This window comes from Epinephelus lanceolatus, chromosome 8 (genome assembly GCF_041903045.1).
Source record: "Epinephelus lanceolatus isolate andai-2023 chromosome 8, ASM4190304v1, whole genome shotgun sequence".
In the NCBI taxonomy this organism is placed as follows: Eukaryota; Metazoa; Chordata; class Actinopteri; order Perciformes; family Serranidae; genus Epinephelus; species Epinephelus lanceolatus.
In genome coordinates, this window is record NC_135741.1 from 28219768 (window position 1) to 28243058 (window position 23291).

Below are 23291 nucleotides of genomic sequence, written 5' to 3' on the forward strand. Positions count from 1 at the left end.
TTGGGTGTCCATCTTGAAACTGTGCTGATTGTATAGATCTTCTGTGCTGCCAGGTTAAAGATGTGTGTGACGTATCCACGTTATAGAATTTGTAGCTTTTGAATTTGCAGAAACATCCATATTGGAAGCATTGTCTACTGTCGTGGCTAAATATCTGAGTCTGGACAGACGTGGATGTGAACTCTAACTGCAACTTGACTGGTCTGCGGAGGCATGCAACCACGAGGCGGTAATTCTGGTTTAAGTTTAGATTTACTACTTTGCTATTCATTTTTGCAAGTTACATACTTGGAGTAGTTGCCTGATTGCACCCATACATTGAGGTTTAACTCAGTAGGTAACATGTTGCCTTCATAGAGAAGTATCAGGAAACTAAACCCTAAAACAATCTTTAATTAATGAGCCATTATGACAAATGTTGACTTTTGCAGTTATTTTTGCAGCTCTGTGCATGGTTAAGTTTATGTCTGCTTTTTTCGTTCAGCATCGAGACATTTGGCTTGCTGCACGTCTCTAAGGTTGTAATCTGTTAGCACTTCCCCTATTTGTTTGCAGTAGTGTCTTTCAATTAAACAGCAGGGCCAGTTTCTTCAGAGATTTCGTTTTCGAGTGACTCCCCAGAGAGGGAGCAGAGGAAATGGCTGAACACATCAGACACATTCGTCTTCTCTGCTTAGTTACCTTGCAGGGGGGAAGATGGTGATACCCATTTCCTCCGTCTAATGTGTTTGCTTTACACCCTATGCCAAGTGTCAACATGCAGCTTCTTGACAGTCATTTTTCATTTGGAGCAAGTAGCTGGGCTGAATAAGCCAGGGCACTGCACAGTTTCTGCTTTTCCCCTTCTTTTATTAGCCGATTGTTGTTTTGAAGGTGGCAAACTTCTAACGTGCTTAAGGTTAAAAGTGCACTAGTCAGAGATTATTACTTAATAGCCTTGGCTGGTTGTTGATTGAGAATAAAAAGCCAATTATCATAATAGGATATGGGACATAATGACAGAATTAAATGAGTGTGACAGACACACAATAGGCCTGTTCTGTCATCGCCTTAGCCCAGCTCGCTTATTAGAATTAATCTGGCCTAATTAAAAATGCAAATGGCTCAAAGTCATTGACGGAGTTTACATGTTTTTAAAACATTTAACTGATTTAATTACATGGAAAATGAAATGGTGGGATGTGCAATTGAATTTTTTTTTTCCCCCGTCGTCACCCTCCTGCCGGTTGCCACAGAGAAATGAATATTCTCTCATGCCAGGAAGAGAAGGTAATGAGATTAGTGCTCTCCCTCTCTCTGTTTCTCTCTCCATCTCTGCCTTTCAGAAGCTGATGGTTTGGTTCATCGAACCAAGAAGAGCTGTTTTATTGTTATCACTGAAAACATTTTATCTTGGTCTCAAAAGCACCTACTGTATAGTGTGGGCTGAGAGCTTCACAACATTTAAAGAGTTTCCTCCTACAATGTATCATTTTAAAAGACCGCTATATGATTTATAACCGAAAAAAAAAAAGCATATCCCAATTCCTACTGGTGTTGTTTTTCATATTCAAAGTCATGTAGAGGAAGCGTCAGAGGTCTTAACAGACATATTTAATAGTCTCAAGTGTGTTGAAACGCTGTATAGCCTACAGCAAGTTGTGAAAGTGCACGACATGCTCTCACACATTTTTCAGGTTGACTCCAGGAAGGTGGTTCTACCTCGACTGTCATGTGGCATGAAAAGAAAAGCATTTGTCCTCGAGTTTTTGCAAAATTAACATGATAAAATGTTGTGCATCCTGCCGCAAGCTCGAGAATAAAAGAAAAATCAGTCATCTCTTTTTCTACAGTATATTGCACTCAGTGACCTGTTTGAGTGAGACCAGCCAGTTCCTGTTTTCAGCCTTCATGCCACTAAAGGTTTCAGACTATATTCAGACTGTGTGCACCTTGTACTGGGAGCTCGTTAAAAGTGCGGATTGATAGTTTTGCTTACTAGAAACATGCTTGGTGTTTTTGCACCTTTCAGCCATGGTCGTAAAAACCCGCTAGCATGTGGTGGACATCCTGTGGGGGAGGAAATTGATTTTGCTGGGTTTGTTTGTTCTAGACCAACAGGCGACATGCATTGTTTGGCTATATTTCTTTACATTTCAGACTTATCGTTTTATTGGTGTATTAAAATATTTTATGGCTGTTATGACTTTACAGCTGTTTCAGAATAGTTTTATTTGAGCCAGTGTGATGTGTTTTTTTTTCCCTCAATCATAAATGTGTGCAAGAGAAGGCATTTGGAAGTGACAGAACGTTTTTAAATTTGATTCATGTGAATGGGCCAGATGTTCTGTTTTGATCTCGATGTGCTGTGTCTGTGCCTCTGTTACACCGTTTCCCACCCACCTAGCCTTACATCATCAGTGGCAATGCAGTTACTCAATGTGTAATACAGAGATGTCAAGGTACAAAGGGGTTTGAGATTGTGAACACGCTGTGAAAAAAGCTTTTTTACTTAAAGACCATTTATTTTGCAGCAGGAAAAAAGACGTACAGACATAAAACTTTGTGTTGACAGGACGGGATCAATTCCAACTGTGTGTCCGTACATCAGCTCAATGTGTTGAAATGGAAAGTATGCTATCGATCTGTGTGCATTAGTGCTCTACAGTAACATAAGCAATGAGTGGCAGAACAAAAGAGGCACTGTGCGTCACGCTGGAGAAGAGGTGCAGCACAAAGAGGACAGTTAACTTCATGCAGTCTATTGGCATTTCATTGTTTATCATTTTAAGTCCTGACGTATATTTGTCTTTCATAAAAGAATTTTACGCACTCGTATACATCTGGAGCAGATTTGGGATAGTTTGGAATACGTATGCTGTTTTGCCCTGCAGTAAGAAAGGTTATTAAAGTATACTGTAGTAAAGTGCTGCAAAAAATATGACACGGCTTGACATTATAAAGCCAAGAAAGCTACTAAAGCCCGTCTGTGATGGAGGTCAGGCAACACACTTACATCCTAGAAATCAAGTCGTTCATTTATATGTCCATGAGCTGCCCTCACTCACAACTGGATCGTCATTTGAGGCTGGAAAGCATACATCCTGATGATTTCTCCGCCTTCCAACTCATACTTTCCCTCAAGGGACAAAACACAATTACTCCATTGTGCCACACAGTACAGTATATCACATTCTGCACATTTCAGCTAGAGAAAAGACGCAGTGTTGTGTTGGGGCATATGGCATCATGATAAATATGCTTTAGAGGGAGGAGGGTAAGGGTTGGAGGAAAAGGGGAGGGGGGGGGGGGGGGGGGGGGTTCACTGTCAGGGCACAAATTGAATGAACTTCAGCGCAGTGATTGGATTAGTGTATTGTAAACAAAGGGTTATTTCTGTAAATATCCTAATCCCAGGGGCCGGGATTAAAGGTGAACAAACAGAGGAAAATGAACCAAGAATCTCTCCAGTACTTTAGCCCAGTATGTCAGCTTTAGTATGTTAATGTATGTAACAGCATAAGGTGTAAAAAAAACCCCAAAGACGTCAGGGCCACACTAACTTGATATGGAGACAAAGATCTTTGACCACATCTGAGAGAGACAGTTAGACAGACAGTGTCAGGGCCCTTTCAGTAACTGCACTGTTCAACTGTACCTACACACTGATGACAGGAAACGTGGTGGTGACAAGGAAAACCCTGAGATGCCACACACAGAGGGGTAAAAATAGGCCATTTGGCACGAGAGTCAGCAAGTGAGGGGGAGGAGAGGAATCAGAAATAGGGGAAATTGGTGCACGGTGTCTTATTGAAGGGACTTTTTTTTTTTCTGCAGGCCCAAGATAAGAAACTTCACTCTTTAATGTTGCTTAGCTGTTAGATCAATCTCATTTTCACGTGTTGGTTTTCTGAGAGAGAGACAGAGGAAGAAGAAAAAAAGAGAGTTTTTTTCCCCCTTGTTAAACAACAAAGGAAAAATGAACGCCCCTCGCTTTTGAGAGTTTACAGTCTGCACCTCCTACACCTTCACAGTTAGAAAAGCTGCCCACTTTTAACCCATTACCACCTTAAATGTGTTACAAATCTCCCGTCTTAACACTGCCAGTAATATTCCCTCTATGTGTTGACCCAGGAAAAACCCACATTTGTTGTTGGTGTCAGGGGTGATCACAGCTTGTCTGAACCAGTCACTCAACGCCGGTTAAGATCATGCTGCTTCTTGTGTCAAACACTATAGGCTCACTATAGCAGGCTGCTATAGAGGTGGATACTGGACATGACTTCCTGTACACAAAGATGCTTCAATGTGACTGTGAAGTGTGAATTGTCACATGCAATTCTCATAAAGTCACCAACTGCAGCTTCAAATAGATTGAATGTATTTAGATAACATTACATAGACAACTATTAATGACATGGAAACACCACAATCCTGTTAAAATCATATAATATTTAACAGTGGTTTTCAGTCTGGGGGTAGAGAGCCATCCACTGGGCCTTAAGATGTATCTGAGGGGTCAAAAAGTGAGGTGGCTGCAGTAATTATGACAGGAGCAAAGGAGGAAGTCAGGTGATGCAGTATAAAGAATGAGAAAGTCTACATAGGGAGGAGGCCAGGGTGGATAGGTGGGATCAAACAAACACAGGACTTTCACCCAAGAAAGTGTTTTTGCATAACGTGTGAAACTACAAGTCAATGCTGAGTTATTTTAACTATATAGTGTAGTATGTAGCTATGTGACGTATGTTCCTTGACATTTGTCACATAAAGTTATTAAGAAACATACTTTTTTTTAAGCCAAACCATGAACAGTGTTGGTTCAGCTGTAATCATTTCACAATGTTGTTCACAGTGAATTCACAGTGTGTTTAAATCTGCAACCGTTAACATACACATACATACATATATGACCTATTCTACGATGTGTTGATCTTCTGTTGCTGGTAGGCTCACTAATTTAGGAAATGCTCGTGTTGGTTGTATGAGAGGTTAGGAAGAAGGAGTTATATCCAGAGCTGAAAAGTGAAGCGAATGTGGAGGTGCCTTAAGCCTGCATTCTTTCTAATGGTCAGCAGTGGGCAACTCCACTGACAAAAGTCAATGAGAAAATGGCACTACATCTCACCTGATTTATTACCTCAGTAAACATTTTGCTGATGAGTTATGACCTCAAACAGTAGTTTCAAGTCTTCTTCAATACAGCTTGATGTTCATTTGGTAAAGTCTGGTTCTATTTAGAATAAAATGGATGATAAAACAGGGTATGCTTTGTGGCGTGGCTACCTTGTGACAAGTTGCTTCCACAGCGGTGTCTTTGGGCTCTCAGTTAGATCCACCCTTCGCCCCTCCTAAGCTCTACCCTCTTGTCCAACTATGGTCACTTCTGGCTTCAAAAACCAAGATGGCAATGACCAAAATGCCAAATGTGAGTCCATGAACCAATGGATGATATCGTGGTGGCTATGTCCACTACTTTACACAGCCAGTAGGTAGGAACAAATGACTTACATGGTTGTATGGGTTGGAGGACTTATTTTTCTTATGCATTAAATGATTGATCCACATTTTTATGGTAGTCAGGTGCTCATATGAGCATTGAAACTGGTTTTGTTCGCTCTAGATATTCTTCCTTTTCTTATTAGCCATTAAGAAATCCCTTCCTTATGTGCTTCCTCCTTCTGTGCAAAATCTTACCAGCTAAAACTTAAAAGGAAGTGCTAATAATTCAGACGCAGCCTGTGACAGGCAGACACTGATTTATATTAAGGGGTTACGAACCAGAAAACTTCAATGCAAGTACTTCTATATTCCTGTGATTATAGTGTGACTTGTACAGAACTATTGGTTTGGGGTAAACTGGGACAACCCAGTATGTACCCATCTGGTGTGAATAGTCTGATAACTTACATTCAGTATCCTGTATCATACACCAGGTTTATGTCTGACAGATGTGTAGCCAGCCTTTTATAACCAGACCACCATGTCTCAGCTAACGGTCAAGCTGTAACACCCAGTCAGAGTCTGCTCTCGGCCCTTGAGGAATGAAAAACGACGTGTCCTCAGGCCTGCCCCTCCTCTGCATATCTGCTCATTCATCTGGGCCGCTCATTAAAGGGTAATTACCTGTAATTAGTGAATCATGTCGCTTTAATGAAGATGTTGAAAGCTGTTGGAGCCAGAAGGGCTGGCCTTAATTCTGAGTGATGTTCAAGATTAGCGGCAGACAGGAATTCAATAAAGACAGACAGATTAATGAAATATTAGCATTTTGCCGGTGCCATAGGTGGCTTGTATTATGTTTATATTTCACATTCATTTTCAATTCTATTGGCGTCAACACCTGGCTCTGGAGGGCAAGTACGTGTTACTGTATCAGAGCTTGCTAATGGGCACGATGATGATGAAGCTGTGTGTGTCTAAGTACGTCTGTGAATATGTGCGTGTGTGTGTGTGTGCGGTGCTTTCGCGGGCGAGTGTAATGCTTGCTCTAATGTGTGCTGTGCTGAGTGTGTGTGTGTTCCCTGGCGGCGTGGTGAGTGTTTAATCTGGCCCGGTGGCGTGCCGTTGGCCCGGCTAATCACAGTGTGTCTGTAGGAGTGCGCTGAGCCAGGGGAGCACGCCGTCGCTAACAGCGCCTGACAGACTCATTAGAGAGACCTGGCACTGAGCTCACAAGGCACACACACACTCACACACAGAGGAAGATACACACTCAAACACTTTGAAACACACACAGTGGAAAAGGCACTCAGGCTCAACTGTACAGACATTGGGATAAATTCACACACTCACACACTTTTTTTTTTGGACGTTCTTGCACATGCACACACACTCATTCATATAATCATTCATAGACGAGTGTGTGCTGTTTCTCTCTCTCTCACACACACACACACAGTGCTCCACGTGTGAGAACAAGGCAGGCGGTGACCCCTCGCAGTCGCAGCCCATACACAGACAAGAGCCGAGAGAGCATCTGGGAAAAAGGGGGGGGGGGGTGGAGGGTGGGAAAAAACGAGAGGAGGCAAACAGGAGGAGTGGAGTGGAGAGAGGGGAAGCTTGTGATGCAGCAAATCTTTCTACCATTCAAATGGGGTGTTTAGACAGGCAAATGACATTTTCAAAGGCTAATTATGTGCAGTCAGGAGATCACCTGCACCCCGTCGAAAACCTTAAGAGTGTAAAAAATAGCATGTTAGCGACGTATCGAATATAGGCTGTATTTAAAGGTACTGTAATGGTGAGAAGGGTTAACAAAGAAAATGAAAGTAAAAAACTATTAATTCTCCAGGATTAGGTAGAATGACATTTAGCAAAGTTCGACAAACTACTTTGACAAATTACTTAAGACTTGCTTGCGTTGCTCTCACAGCGAGGTTAATTGCAGCTCAGCTGCAGCAGAGCCAAGTGGAAACATTAGGTTCGGCTGAATAACAGGTGAATGCAAAGCAGGTCAATACGTAGTCAAGTGTGGGCCTGCCAGCTGTTCACTCCCTCTGCTCTGCCACCGCACAATGGTGACACACACACATACAAACGCTCACACACACGTTCATGCTTTGCACACAAGAAATAACAAGGACAGCGTTAAACATGTAAACAAAGCAAACAGAAATCTATTCATTTTTTAATGTATTTCTTTTATTTAAGGTCTATTCAGTGAAGCCTATAAACAAAGTACATTATACATACAGTGATGCATTAAAAAAAGTGGTGATACACAGCACATTGACAAATGATAGAAGAATAAAGTTTATTTGTTTTAATCGTCAACAAATCCGATGAAAATACCAAACCAGCATGAATTTCTCGGACTAACAAGTGTCGTCTGAAGCCTGATCCTGACGTACCTCTGTCCCACAGCCCTCCATTAAAAATGAATAAAAACAAAATGAGCCACACCATCTTGGTCCTGCACTTACTCACAAGTTTGCCGTGTGTATTTTGCCCCCAAAATGCACTTTACTCCTGTTTGAGTTTGTGGTTAACCTGAATAAATTGATTTTTTGGCTGCCAACAAGCTGTAAACCCAGAATTGGCAAACTTTCCAGCAAACAGTTGCCTATTTACACATCCAGCAGACATGAAGCAACATTAACATTCATTTGGAGTCGTGATCCGTCCACCTGGCAAATGTAGATCCAGTGATCATGCTCCTTTTTGCTCTGGGTTGCTCTCCACCAGCTCCTCTGGGAAACATGTTTTTAGCTGCGAAATGCTCCTCTGTAGTCCTTTTACCACTGGACTACAAACACAGTAACACCCACAAACATCTGGCTTTTGTATTTAATGGGAAAGGACACAATCAGTATTCAAATGAGTAGCAGGCAGTAGTCGCGAGTATTTATCGGCTATCGCTCCAATCGGCTTTAATCGACAGTGATGGAAATACACCCCCCAGGTGGATGCACCAAGTTTAGCTCCTTTGTTGTCACAATGCAATGACGCACCACCACAAAAACATCTGTCTCCACCCAAGCAGCACTTGAACTTTATAGACTTTAGTCTGCATGAGTGGCCTCCATGCTGCTTTCTACTATTTATTGACCTGTTTTCAGTCCTGTCCATGATGTTAAATGTGGCACAACATCAAGAAAAAAAAAGAGGCATACTTGTCTCTGCAGAACCTTGTATTCAGCTTTGCTTGAAAAGAACCTGCATTCACGCGATGATTTTGGAAGGAAAAGGGTAAAAGTTCAGTAGGCAGTCTCAGGCTTTGTCTGTTAAATGAATTAATTTATTTGTTTTTAATCAGCTGCTTGTTGCAGTTGCAAACACTGCAGATGAGAGCGGTGACAATGAACCAAACAGCAAAGTTATGTGCCGTAAAATCAAAACAATGAGCTGAAAGATGCTGAAAGAGCTCCGTAGATATTTCTCTGGAGTTGTCAGTCTGAGTGCGACTCCCTTTCAGAGTACACAAAGTCTTTTGATCAATTGCTCATATAAAATATTGATTAGAGCGGCTTTTTGAAAAATGAAACTGTGACCCATTTTTAAAGATTGAGGTGAGTTGGAAAGCATTGAGGGATAGACGAACACATTGCTGGGTTTGGTCTTTTCATTGGATTGTCGACTATTACAAACAATATCAAATAACACCAGCCTCATCCTGTAACACTTGAAACCATTAAATAAACAAAGAAGAAACAAGAAGCTGCTGTGATACAAGGAGTTATACTGTAGATTCTGCTGCCAGTTCTGCCAGGTGCCTCTCTTTCTCTTTCTCACCACTCTTTTGCCACTCTTATCCTTCACTCTCATACGCTAACCTCCTTGTCAGGAGCTTTAATCTAGCCTTGTAGGAGTAACTGGAAAAAGTTTCACTGACAACCTTGTTTCACCCAAAAGCCAAATCAAACTGTCTTTAATTTTCTCTGCCAATGTACCGTGTAACAGGCCAACCCCCCCCGTTTCTCTCTGTCTGTTACTCTGTCTGTTTCTCACTCTAGTTCTCTGTATCTTCAGAGTACAATAGCTGTTTTGCTCTCCTCTTTCGCCCATTCTCTCTCCCTCACTCTTCTCCACCACAAGGCTGTGACATTGAGGGAATGTGATGTGATGTATTGTAGTGAATAATGTATTCTGCGAGGATTGTACAGAGCGCGTAGAGCAGATGGCAGCAGGTTGATCTCGATGTGTGTGTGTGTGTGTTTAATGATGACAGTGTGTATATGTGTGACGTGCGTATGAGCGTGTGGTGTGTGTGTGTATGTGAGCTCACCCAGAATGGGGGAGGGGACAGAGGAGAAGAAGGGAGGAGGGAGGGAGAGTGGGAGAGTGGGGGTTGGTGTGTATGTGTGTGTATGTGAGCCTCCTTTGTGAGATAAAACATGCAAATGGTGGATTATTTTAATGCAGTTTTTTCTAGAGCCCTGAGCCTTAATCCCTAAAGCAGTTGAAATGAAAATAGTATATGTTTTCTTTCAAACTCTCTCCCTCCCGCCCTGTTTTTTTTTTTTTTATTCCCTGATAGGAATTTACAACCACCAGCTGTCTAGGAATGGGATCCTTTGCACTTAAATTTCTCTCTGGTGTAGTTACAGCCAAAGACCGATGATTACAGCCGGATAGCATGGAATTGACTAAAGCTAGTCAGGCCTGAACTGCTCTGTTGCGCAGTGGAAGGATCATGGTTGTGAAATTTTGCTCTGATTGAATGGTGATAACGACGTCGATCACAGAAATACAGCTGAATGCTCAGTTTCTTACTTGAATGGACTGCAGATGTATAAAATATGCGCATTTATAAACACTTGCACATGCTCAAGCACGCTGGAACCCAAAAAGGAGGCACAAAATCACAGGACTACAGCCCTTGTATTACATTCAGGCTTGAGGCCAACTGTTTTCTATAGCTTATTTATAGTTTATTACATGTATAAACAATATAATATGTAAAAAATGCTCCTACATATAAGTGGCTGGGCCCCTGATAAGGTTCAGTGAATAGTCCCCTAATCTACTTTACCCATATCAAGTGCCAGAAACTGCGGTTCCTCCAATGGCCACTTGGGGCTGGCTTCAAAAGCGAGTCACTCCCCATAGACACCCATGTTAAAATGCCCAACTTAAAGCCTCAGTGTGTAAAAATGGTGAGTAACAGTGACATCAGCGGTCAAATTCTAGACACTCATGCTCACTCGCTCACCCCTCCCGTCGGGTAAGTGACGGTGGCCTTGTAGGACAAAAAGCCTTGCGCAGACAGAGATGGCATCATCCACAAGTTTTTCAAGTGTTTCAAGTAGCGATGAGGTGAATATTTATTTAGGAATCTAAATGTTACGATATTGTAGCGACCCTGCAGTAAATGTTCTGTTATAATGTCAATGTTCAGTGAGTTAATGGCATGTTTGGGATTGAATGAGTATAGGAAGGGGTGCGGGGTGCGTGTGTGACGGGGATGAGGGCTGTGTGAGTGTGCGTGCTGGTGTGTGTATGAGCGAGCTGGAGGAGAGAGCAGGAGTGCACAGTTGGAGTTACAGCTAAGTTCTTGTTTGTGGGTTGTTTTGGCGTAGTTACGGCCAACAGTAACCTGTACTGTTCAGTAATAAACGGTGGTTTGCCGAATAACTGCGTCATCCTTTCCACACTTCCTGGCGGACGCTGCAATATGTTATAGCTTACCAGTGACATATAGGTTATCTGTGAGATATAACGCTATGTTGGGAGTGTTTTATCTCTGATTGTTTTGGTAACACAAGCAAACATTAGCACAGTAATGCTAAAATAACACGTTTTATGTGATAGTCACGGCACAGTGCAGCAAATATAGGTTGGTACGATTATAATACATGCGTTTCCAGAGTGTTCTTCCACAGGAGTTCTTTCCACCTGGAATAAGCAACACCGATATTCACTCGCGTTTTGTCCCGTCCTCGCTTATCTGATCTTTTGCTTTTATTTGGTGGCGTGGTTTCCCTCTTATGTGGGGCAAAACATATGTGTGGTCCTCCATTTAAAGTGCGACAGAATCATAAAAGTACAAAGCAGGTTCACGCAGAAGCGCCCCGGATTGAGCTTCACCTTCTCTGTCTCCAGTTCTCCAAGTTCTAGGTAAACGCGAAAGGTGAAGCGCGTATATCCCTTTCGGCCACTGTATTCAAATATGCCGACGCAAGAGGGCAGCCTCCAGCAGACCGCACCCTGCCTGTGTATATATAGAGAAATCATTCTAAGCCTATGAGAAAGCTTCCATTTGTATGTGAATTGCATTACACTTTAGTAAATGTATATTTATGAAAGCAATAGTTGATATTTGCTAATAAACAACCTCATAAATTACACATTGTAACTTTAACAGCAGCAGTAAACATGTGTACAGCCTGGTACAAAAAAAATGATTTTGGTCCCTGTAGCTTATTACCTTGTTCATGACAACTGCACAGGGAGTGAATTTTAACATAACTCACCTCCTCACATTTTATTAAAGCTTAAAGTTATGCGTAATTAAGGATGGAGCCTCTTTGAGTGACAGGCTGTCTGTGGATATTGTCCTCAGGCACTCAATCTGATCCACCCCTCACTTCTCCATGGCACCAGCCTCCCTTTCAAATATAGCTCTAAAAAAACAAGATGGCCGTGGCTTAAATGTCAAACTCAAGGCTTCAAAATCAAGAGTCTACAAACCAATTGGTGATGCTATGGTAGCTACTTTCATTATTATGCAGTCTATGATATCAACCCATGCGCTTGCAGTCTCTCACCTAGTTTAGAACAGCAAATTTGTCAGGTCAATTTCCTGCCTGCAGGTTTTTTATGTGTCATGGTGACTATGCTACGAACTGGCAACAGGAAGTAAGACTTGTCTGACAGTTATTTTATTTTCATTTACCTGAAATTTGCATAGTGGGTTGACAGAAGCATGATGTGTAATTAGTGTACTCTGCAGCGCCACATAGTGGACACAGAAAGTGGTACTGGCCCGTTCATGAGTACGTGCAGCTTTGATTTTTTTTTTTTTTTTTTCCGTAACAGTTGCTACAAAATAAAATGGCTTATACCATTTTCAAGAGCAGGGGTGTCAATGTGAAACAGGCTACATATTAATACAAAGCATATATTTGTTGTTTTAATAACTAATGATGAATATTTTGGTTCAAAATAAAAGTTGCTTATCATTAATTAAATTTAGCAAACCCCCCCCCTCCAGTGTCTGGATCTCGATTAGATTTTTGGAAAGGAGGAAGTTAAATAAGGAAGTGTAGAGAATAAAAGTTTGCCTGAGTTTGTGCATTAGCTGTCGGGAGGGATAAATAAACGCATAACAAGCAGTGGCTTAAGCACACAAACATAGATACACAGTATCCCCCGGTATGAAGACGTCCCCTATAGAAGAAGCAGAAACAGATGGTAGAATCTATTTACATTCACTTAAGTGATGAGTTTATAAACTGAAGGTTATTCAGTTTCCTGCACTTAGCGGAGACTTTGTTTTGAGACATATAGGCGACTGTGGAGCTGCACTCACACTGTTAATGTTTGATACCTTCATTACTCACACAATTATACTACACTGATATACTGTGCCGTTACATCCTCTTCCTGCTTGTGTCCATTCTTTTCCTACCTGTTGGTTACCTGTGTTGGGAGCTGGTGGTGTGGTGCTCCACTCTCTGCAGGCTCCTTCAGGCCCCTGAAGGCTCATCAGCAATGTGGCAGCAACAGCGAGCTATTCAAGGTGGCATGTTTGGCTGCAAAGTGCAAAGCCCGGTGGATGCCTGGCAACTGGCCTGCAGTACTGTTATGTTACTGAGGCTAGACACCACAACAATAGAAAACATCCTTATATTGTATCCTCCCACTCCACAGATGCAAAAACAGAGGAAAAGACAAGAACCTTGTTATTGCTTTTTCTATGGAAACGTTTCATCAATTAATCATCGTAAGAGCTGCTGTGCATGTGAGGATTTTCGTGAAATACCAAGGCTGAAACAGAGCATATGAAACAGTCAGGAGAAGAAGGCTCGCACATCCTTGTCTCTTTCATATTAGGGACAGTGAGCATAATTGAGTAAATGTATTTAAGTATTTGAGCGAGCTGATTCAGCCTCTCTGGGATGGTTGATATTGTACTTAGGAAGAATATTGCCCGAGGCAATTCATTAGCGGTAAATAATTGAGAGGTTCGGATAGTGCTAAGGTGAAATGCCTGTTATTATTTTATGGAGTTTGTGTTCTTAGGGCTCTTCAGTTTAAGAATATTAAAAATGCAGCAAGCCTTCCCACAAATTACTCACTGGAAAGATTCACAATGGGCGCTAATGACTAACCATCCATCTTCCATTGTTTTCAAGCTCTGTAAAAGTGTTTCGCTGCGCCATTATCAATTCTATTTCTGTTTTTGGTAATGTTCTTTTATTTCATGAAAGATGTTATTTTACCCTCATGCTTTTTACATTTTTTACTGGTTTTATTTGAGGTAATTAAGGCACGTCAGCTATTACAGCAGGATACCTTCCAGTGACATTTTATTAAAAAGAAATTAAATGTCTCTTAACTCCAGTTTTGAAAGCTTGTAGTTGAGATTGTAGCGTCCAGTCTCTCAAGACAGGGTGTGGAAAGTGTGATGGAGCTGTCAACCAGGTGCGCAGCAGGCCGTTGTGGAGCTCTACGAATAGCAAGGGCTTATATTAAACATAGATTAAACACCAGCAGTCTTGGGATGTCTCATTGGTAAACTAATAAATCTGCCTCATGTGCACCTGCATCTGTTTATTTAACCTTTGATAGGCGCATGCAAATGTCATTTCTTTACATTAACTTGCATTCAGCTAACTTTTTAATCTACTGAAGGGTTTTCATTTAAACCACACTGTTCTTTTACCTCTCTGTGTGTCTTTTATTTATTTCTGTGCATGCTTCAGCTCAGATGAACTCTTATCTGTTAAAAGTTGTCACCTTTACTTGCTGGTTTTCCGGTGATGCAACTTAAAGGCCACAGAGGTTTTATTTAACATCTGACATGCCAACACAACACCACGTGACAACCGAGAAATGGGGGGCGCATCTGAGGGTCTGATCAGTTATTCACAGCACTGTATCCACCATAATAGCATGATGTGTTTAACCCGTGGTCTGTGGTCTGTGTGCAAGAGCTGTTTGTCCTTAACAGGTCAACGGTTGTGTAGTGTTTGATAAAATGCTGTCAGTTGCGGTTGGACTGTTTCTGTAGCCATCGTAGCAGAGTGACTTTAGGGTGAGTGTTAGTTGGTCCATCTATGTAACTGACTGTCCATTTGTCTTTTCAAAAGTTGATTTGGTTTGCAGTGAAATGTTGAATGGCTTGATGTTTAGTAGGAACATTCATGGTCCCCAGAGGATGAACTCTAATGTGTTTGGTTATTCCCTTCAGTGCCACCAGTCGGGGTAAAGTTCCACTTTAGTTGAAACCTAATGAGGGAATTTTAGTCAGACTCATGACACAGAATTATTTTGTAAACTGGATGAACCCTTTGATTCAAATTAGGGTTGGGCCAATGGACAATGCCATCATCCATCACCAGTGCCCATGTTGTGATTTAAAAGCCCCCTCCCCCCTGTCCACGCCAACACCGAGGCATGGGTTTGTGGTCGTGCTAAACATTCATTGTGTGGTTGAAAAGTAATAATTAAGATTTGTCTACCAGATGAACTGTAGGCTGCCAGATGGGTGAAGTGTTACACTTTTTAGCAACCAAGGTTATCATCGTCATTGTGATCATTTGATCAACATCTTCTCACATATGCAAGGCTGACTGCTGTTATGGTTTTGTTTTTTTCACTGATAAGGTGATGTAGGTATCACAGGTTCCGGTAGGCGGGTCAAAAAAGTGACAAAGCAGCGTTATGAGTAAGTTATTAATACTCAGGCCGACAGAAACACTGCATGCAATAGTCCACCTCACACCTTCTCTTTCCCCATCTTTGTCTCTCTCTCTCAAACACACACACAAACACACACCAGTCCTAATTGTCTCAGTCCTGACAATTGTGCTACTGTACTACATATAGTTGTCAGTTTGTGGATCATTTCCAGTTTAGGTGGTTGAGTAATATAATTTTTTGTGTTGTCCCCCCCCCCCCCAACTAACGATGTCATCGTCATTGTCACATTTTTGTTGTCTGGTTACAAATGAGCGTTTCAGCCTCATTCGACCACCTTTGTGTTCTTGCTCGATTTCACTGTGCGCTTTTAAATATGTGAGCCGATTTGGCAGGTCATATTTATAGCATAGGTGGTATTCATTTACTGATTATTAATGTATACGTGGTGTAAATCCACTCGTTGATCCATGATACTCCTTAAGTCTCTGGATCCTTGGCCCAGTGCCAGCGTTCAGCCCCACTGTTTTGTCAGAGGTTTGTGTGTATGCTTGTCAGTGTGTGCAAGAGAGCAGGGAGGTGGGCATGGGGAGGAGGCGTGTTCGGGGTGGAGGGGATGTCAGCTCATTAACCTCCATTCTTCCCCCAGCACGGCGCTGCATAGAGTCACTGTGTAAGTCTCATGTCATTACTCCTCCCCCTGCACGCGTGTGCTGGGCATGAGGGGAAGAGCAGAGTAACCGGAGAAAAGGAGAAGGAGGGAAAGGTTCACAAGGGAGTTGGGGGGTGGGGGGTAAAGGGGCTTGACATGTTCCTTTACAAATGCCCTGCTTGTATCTCCCAAACTAAAGCCCCGCCATCTCGTTTCCTTCCCCACTTTTGTCTTCTCTGTCTCTTCTCTTTTTCTCCCTTGCTGTCTCTCTCTCTAACCACAGGCCCGGTACAGTGTGGGTGAACGAGGGGTTAGGCTCCACACTGCCCCCCCTCCAGGCATCAATCCAGCTAGGAAAAGACTGCCCACTGCTGTGGTGAGATACAGTAGCCCAGCCCCCAGTTACTGAAACCCCTTTGTTTGTCAGCCAGTTGATTTGGGAAGGTGTACCTCAAGCCACTGACCTGGGCCCAGTTTTGTTTTGGAGGTTCCAAGCTGAGGACATTTAGAGTTGTGATGAAATTGCTCTTTATAGACATATTTACTCAAACTCCTGAAAATCGCTACAACGACACCCACGTACATATGTAAACACATTTAAAAAAGTCATTATTTTGTATTCTCCCCCACACAGCACAAATATTGTATATATTTGCATTTGAAAACAGGCACACTTACGGGAATTTACAGATGCTGTCAGGAGGTATGTTTCTTAATTGCAGCAACATATGTGTGAAAACACACAAAGGTGCAAAATACGCCCCTGTGGCTGTTACAGTTGGGTCACACGATGTGTGCATCCATAGAAACTAAGAGTCAGAACAGCACTTTTATCATCTTTGGAGTTCATCTTTTACAGCTCTTTTAACTTAATGACCATAATGATTTTAAAAATAATCTAAATAAATGTAATACAGAATTATTTACAGACATGTTGCAACTCATGCCCAAAACATAACACATAGACCTTTCTTCAGGAAGCTTGCTTTAAAAAAAAAAAAGGTGTTGCAATGTGACTTCCTGTGAATTTTTTATCTTTTGTTAAAACTACACGAATGACCTATTTGACAGTCGGATATTGTTGGCAATAATATTGCACACGTACCTGTTAAGTAAAACTATGTTTTTGTGTTTATATCTATTACTAGTGCTAAGTGAACAGACCACAACCTGATTATCAGTAACAGTAATTCAACAATGACAACACTTCCTTCCCACCTTCCATAACTGTACACTGTGCTGCATTTTAAAGTCCGTGCCATGTTGGTGCACACCTATAGAAATAGCTAAATGTGTTTCCTGTGCTCATAATGATTTATTTTAGTCACTGCCAGAACAGTCAAACTTAAGCCTTTTTTCTTCACTCTTTGCTCTTTCATGCTTTATTCTGTGCAGAGGCAAGAGAGCAGTAGATTGCAATAAGATAACCAATTATATGCTAGAGGAAACCAGACTTTTTTTTCCTGCTGCAGTTATCTGATGCTGCGGTGAGCAGAGGCAAAGGGCTGGGGTAATGTGACATTCACTCTGCCCTTTATCTTCTCTCATCGCTGTTTACCCCAGTCAGTTAAAAGTGGCTTGTGCTCTGCATCCTCTCCTGCTGCCAGAGAAACCTCACAAACATAGCCTTACGTAGAGAAACTCACTTACTGTACGGACACACACAAACGTGCAAAAACACTCACACACATGTTCTCACCTCAGACAGGTAGACTTGTGGGATAACCACTTTCCTCATAGTAGCACCCATGTTAAGTGTAGCACGACTGCACCTGCTGGGGTTAGTTGCTAATTGCATGTGATGCTACTGTGCTAGATGCTAAGAAGGTGTTTCCCAGTAATGGTTAGCAGGCAGGCCATTGAAGGCCACAGTGGCAGGATGAGGGAGGATGTGTGGGTGGCACTTTGGTCTGACACATTTTTTCTGTTATACCTTTGCACGAACACCGGCACACCTTTCACTCTACTTCCATCTGGTAGCAGATACAAGACACTTTGATGGAAAAAGGCACATTTTAGCCATATCTGTGCTAAATTCCGTAGCTCGCTAATCACAGTAACACACCATGTATTCCGTTATATGTAAATGTATCTGTGGAGGCATGTATAATGCACCATGCATTAAAAAAATGCCTATTGTAGACAATTAAATCTATTTATCTATGACCTGTTAGCTCTTTGCTCAAGTTACTGCACCGACAGACTGATTATATTGATGATAGACAAACAAGCTATATGTTGACATACCTGGACCTCCACCAAACACAGTGCAGTCATGTTTTATCCAAGTCCAAAGGAGAGAGAAGCTTTGACCTAAAGCTGCATCTAGATAGATTTTGACTGTTGAACCTAAACCTGCAATAACAGACCATACCAACTTTTCATTTAATTTGGTAAACAGTTGCATATTTACACATCCTAATTCGACATTAGAATTCATTGGGAGTCATGTCTCTGGACACCTGATGAATGTTAAGTCCACTGAGGACACTTTCCTTTATAGCTCTGTGTTGGTCTCCTCCAACTTCTGAGTGAAATCTCTGGCTCTTTAGCAGCTAAATACGCCACTATGTTTGCCAGTAATGCTGCATTTAGAGCCGGTATGTAGCTTGTATGGACATGTACCATAACCCAGATCTGTTTGTATTTCCACTGGTACTAGTAAATGTAGGCAGGGTTGTTACCAGATAACGTCACTGCTTGGTCCAGCTCTCGCTCTTTTTCCTTGTTACAGGCGATGCAGAGAAACGCCTTCACTTCACTGATTGTGTAGCATGCAGATATTTTCAGAACAAAAAGGTACAGGTTGGAGTGTTTAGAGTCCCCGTCTGAGTCCTTGTAGAGCAAGAGTGATGATTCTCTATTGGTCAATCAGTGGACTATAGTGTTCTAGCTCAAGCTCTGGCTTTCAGTATCAGATCAGTGCGCTAGGTACCCCAACAGAGGGGTGAAGAAAAAATGAGACAGAGAGGAAAAGTTCTGTTGGAACCATCCACCACTTGCCCAGAACGCCCGTTGGAGGTGTTCTGGCCACGTCCCACTGGTAGGAGGCTCTGGTGTAGACTCAGAACACGCTGGAGGGATAACATTTCTCATCTGGCCCGGGAACGCCTTGGGGTCCCCCAGGAGAAGCTGGAAAGCGTTTGCTGGGTAGGATGGGCATCTGGGGTGCTTTGCTTGGCCTGCTGCCCCTGCGACCCGGCCCTGGATAAGTGGATCAAAATGGATGGATGGATGGATGGATGGATGGATGGATGGATGGGTGGATGGATGGATGGATGGTTGGATAGATGGATGGATGAACTACTTTTCGAGCTGCAAAAATAACCGTTCTAATGTGTAACAAACTGGACTGCTTGGTGAAAACAAGCTTAAGTTGCTAACTTGTCTGCCAGTTAGTGCTGGGTAGGTAGTGTACTGTTGGCTTTTAGAGCTTTTTGGCTGAAAAACTGCTGCCTGCTGTGGAAGAAAACAACAATGATGAGAATGTTCTTAACTAGTAAATCCCAAAAATCTAAACAATAAGCTGAAAATTGCTAAAACTCTCCTCTGAGAACTGAAGGCAACACGACAGTAGGGTGATCACTCTCTGTGGGCTCAGCACAAGTGCTCCCTTTTATGTACAAGGAGACATGTGATCCATTGTTAATATAAAAGTATTGATTATAGTAGCCTCAAATCAAAGAAGAAGACAGAGTGAGTGTATTTGCCCCACTGAAATCCAAATATCTTGCATTAACACCTCTCCATCAACAGAAAGCAATGTCTAAAGATTAAAAGTAAAATACATTTGTCTCCTAAAACGCAGTGACACAGGCTAGATATTTTCAATCTGATACGATATCTTTTAGTCTGAAACAATCACAGACTTGGCAGATTGGTAAACATGAGCCAGCTGTGTGCTGTTTACTGACGGCAAGTTACACGAGTGCTGTGTATTAGAGCTTTTAAACAGTTTTTGTTAGGGCCATTTACAACCAGAAATATTAAGTTACTCATTGTAAGCTTATATTTCACACAGCTTCCTAAGATAAAGGCTTTATTATTACTGTGTTGTTTTTTTGTTTTGCCTCGAGCGCCTGCATTTGGAACAGCAATCATATCATTATTTGAAGTGACTGCCTTATGAAATTATTTTTGACGACAGATAAGTCGAAAACTAAATGAGACGGGAAAATAAAAACAGAAAAACTGATTTAAACAATCTCGAAGCCGTAGACCTGTGACTGCTCTGAGCACGGTGTGTGAGTTATTGTGCGTCACCATCACCGTTAAGATTCTTATCGCGCTGTGAACTCACTAACTCACAGGGAGCCAGAGTTCATAGTGGAAACAAAACCTTATTTAGCACCACCCCACCTGGCCTCCTTCCACACACACACACACACACACACACACACACACACACACACACACACACACACACGCACACACTCACAGCCTTTCTCTTCAATCTCTCCTCCCATCTCTGCTGTTGACTGTTACTTCTGTTTTGTGGTTGCTCCAGTGCAACAGAAAGTGGATGAATGAGAGCTTCAGCCTGCCTTTTTATTTTTACACATCACAAGGTATAGGTGAAGCCGGAAGCGGTTGGAACCTGTATTATGTCTTTTGTGAGAATTTTTCTTTTTTTTTTTTTTCAAGACGTTTCTGGTGCTGTGTGTGTGTCTGCGTTGTTTCACTGTGGAATGCCTTAGACCTAATCATAACAAACAGAGCTGATGCTCATTAGATGTGAGCTGATGGATGGCACCATCACTGACAATAAAACAAAGATATTTCTTTAACAGAATCAGCTGGAGAGGTAATGCAGATTGTCTTTTTAACACTTTTGAAACAGTCTTTTGAGGAAATGCTACGCAGAACCAATTCATGTTTCCAGTCCCTCTAACTATATACTTTCTTTGGTGGCATGGGGCCAGGAAATACCAAACAGAATTCCATCAAAATCCCTCCGAGAGATACGAGGAGCTGCTCTGTGTATCTCGTCGATATCAGATCACGCCGCTGACCGGAGCACAGCGCGTCCAGATAAACATAGCCAGGGTTTTGCATATGAAAATGAACCATGCAGCAAATAAAGGTGAGGATACATACAGTAAGATGCTGGGCATTGGTGGATGTGACCCCAGTGCTGCTGCAGAGTGTGCACATGTAGTGTGTGTACGTATGTGTGTGTCTGTGTGTGTGTAGGATCAAACTCTCACACCCAGGAAGAGGCCCTGTTTCCCTTATCTAACGACAACAGAGCATGTGTCGCCATGGCCACAGGCTGCGCTTTTTATGGGCTTTGTGTGTGTGTGTGTGTGTGTGTGTGTGTGTGTTGTGTATATGTGTGCATGTCTGTGTGTGAGTGTGTGTGTGTGTGCCATGTTCATTGTTTGCCCACGTTCATTGTTTGCTTGGGGCGTGGTGCAACACCAGAATTGTTACTATAGTCTCTCTTTCTCTCTCCTCCTGCCATGCAACTCTGAAATCTATCTACTGTAGTGTTCTTTCTTTCTTTCTTTCTTTCTTTTTCTTTCTTTCTTTCTCTCTTTCCATTCTGTTTCAGCCTCTCAGCCTCTCAGCCTCTTTGTCTTTCACTCTTCTTCTGTTTTTTAAGTGTGTGTGTGTGTGTGTGTCTATGTGTTTATGTGCGCACAAGTGTGTCTGTCTGTCTGTCTCATCCTCTCGTCTGGCTTTGAACCGACAGTGACAAGTTGGGCAACATCAAAATTCAGTGGCACATTGTCTCAGGTTGAGGTTTGTTAGGTCTCTCCTACTGCTTAATTGAACAGAGGACGAGGCAGAGAGATAGAGAGAGATGTAAAAAGAGAAATAAAGAGAAGAGGGGGAAGATGATGAAGAAGGGTGCTCAAACAGGCATACATATTGCATGAGACCCCCCCCCCCCCCCCCCCACCACCACCACCACCACTCCTCCACCCTCACCCCCCTCCTCCTCCACCACCACCACTACCACCACACCCCTTTCTTCACAGAATGGCTGTGTACTGTTCTGGGCTTATTAATTCCGCTCGGTGAGAGAATTATTTTTAGAGACTTGGTGTACTGGCAAAGGCTTTTAAAGTCACAAGTATTACACATTCTGCTTATAGATTGCCTTTTATGAATTGAAAAGTCCTAAAAGTTTGTTGTGGTTGTTCTTTAGTGTGATACTGTATGTTTTTTTGGGTTTTTTTGTTGCACTTAAACAGATGTTGCAATGGTCTGCTTGAATGTCTTTTGTGTAAATGTAAAATTCTTCCCTTTTTTTACTCTCATATCCTGCATGAACTTAAATATAGTGTATGATCAGGTGGTGAAGCCCAGTGGTGCAATGTGTAAGGTCACTTGCTGTAGCCGGTTCTAGTTAGATGTGAAAGTACTTCATGTACGTTTGAGTGGTTTAATCTATAGCAACACTGATCATAAGTTTGGTATGTAAAATTTTCATCTGTACTGAAGTCACTATAGCCGTTAAAGATGCAGTGTGTAGTATTGAGGGGAATATATGGGCATAAATGGAATATAATGTAATATGTTTTCTTTAGTGTGTAATCACCTGAAACTAAGAACCGTGCTTTCGTTTCCTTGGGGTGCTTTCACACCTGCCCTGTTTGGTTCAGTTCAATCAAACTCAAATTCGTTGGCCCTGTAAGTGTGGTGCGTTTGGGCAGATGTAAACACAACAATCGCACTCAGGTGTGCACCAAAACAACCAGACCGCAACCTTCTTGAAGAGGTGGTCTCGGTCTGGTTACAAATGAACTCTGGTGCGTTTCGTTTGTGGTGAGAACGTGTTCTGACCTTGTTTTACGCATTGTTTGGGTTAAACATGAACATGTTACAGTCCTGGAGGATTATTAATGTGCGCCTCCTCCTGTACTGCCTTAATATGCACATTATACATCCAATGCATCAAATCCGCATCGCGTTTTCAAACTGTATGGGTTGCCTAAAATGAACAATGACAGCAATATAGTACACGATAACCAGCGCTAAAATCAACCTGCGTAGTTGTCCCTCCATTGTGACATTAGAAAGCGTTGCATTTATCTTGCAAGTGTACTCTTCTTCAACGTTTGGTTCACTTCCTGGATTTTTCCCACATGGAAATTCTGACCAATCAAGAGCAGCTTTTGCACAGGCATTTGATCTGGTTCAAAATTTGGTCCACTTGTAAATACTGCCGAGAGAACACGAACCAACTCTAGGCAGTTATGCAACTTCCTAACAAAATGAACGGCTTTAGTCTGCATTTTTACCAGTTTAAATCCCTGGGCCCGTTTGTTTTAGAGAGGAGGAGACTTCTGTGGAAAAATCGGCTTCTGGTAAAAACTTATTGAACGTCTGGATCTTTAGGTATAAG

At 42.2% G+C, this 23291-nt stretch overlaps 1 protein-coding gene across 4 annotated transcripts in view; it reads left to right on the forward strand.

Moving 5' to 3' along the window:
* LOC117258893 (TOX high mobility group box family member 2-like) overlaps nt 1–23291 on the forward strand; it is a 102624-nt gene that overhangs the window by 20995 nt on the left and 58338 nt on the right. For 2 of the 4 annotated variants that reach the window (XM_033630113.2, XM_033630112.2), the window contains exon 2: nt 16221–16313. The exons of the other annotated variants lie outside the window; for them this stretch is intronic. In XM_033630113.2, the coding sequence (XP_033486004.1) occupies nt 16221–16313 (93 nt within the window). The remainder of the gene's footprint in view (nt 1–16220; nt 16314–23291) is intronic. 4 annotated transcript variants of the gene reach the window in all.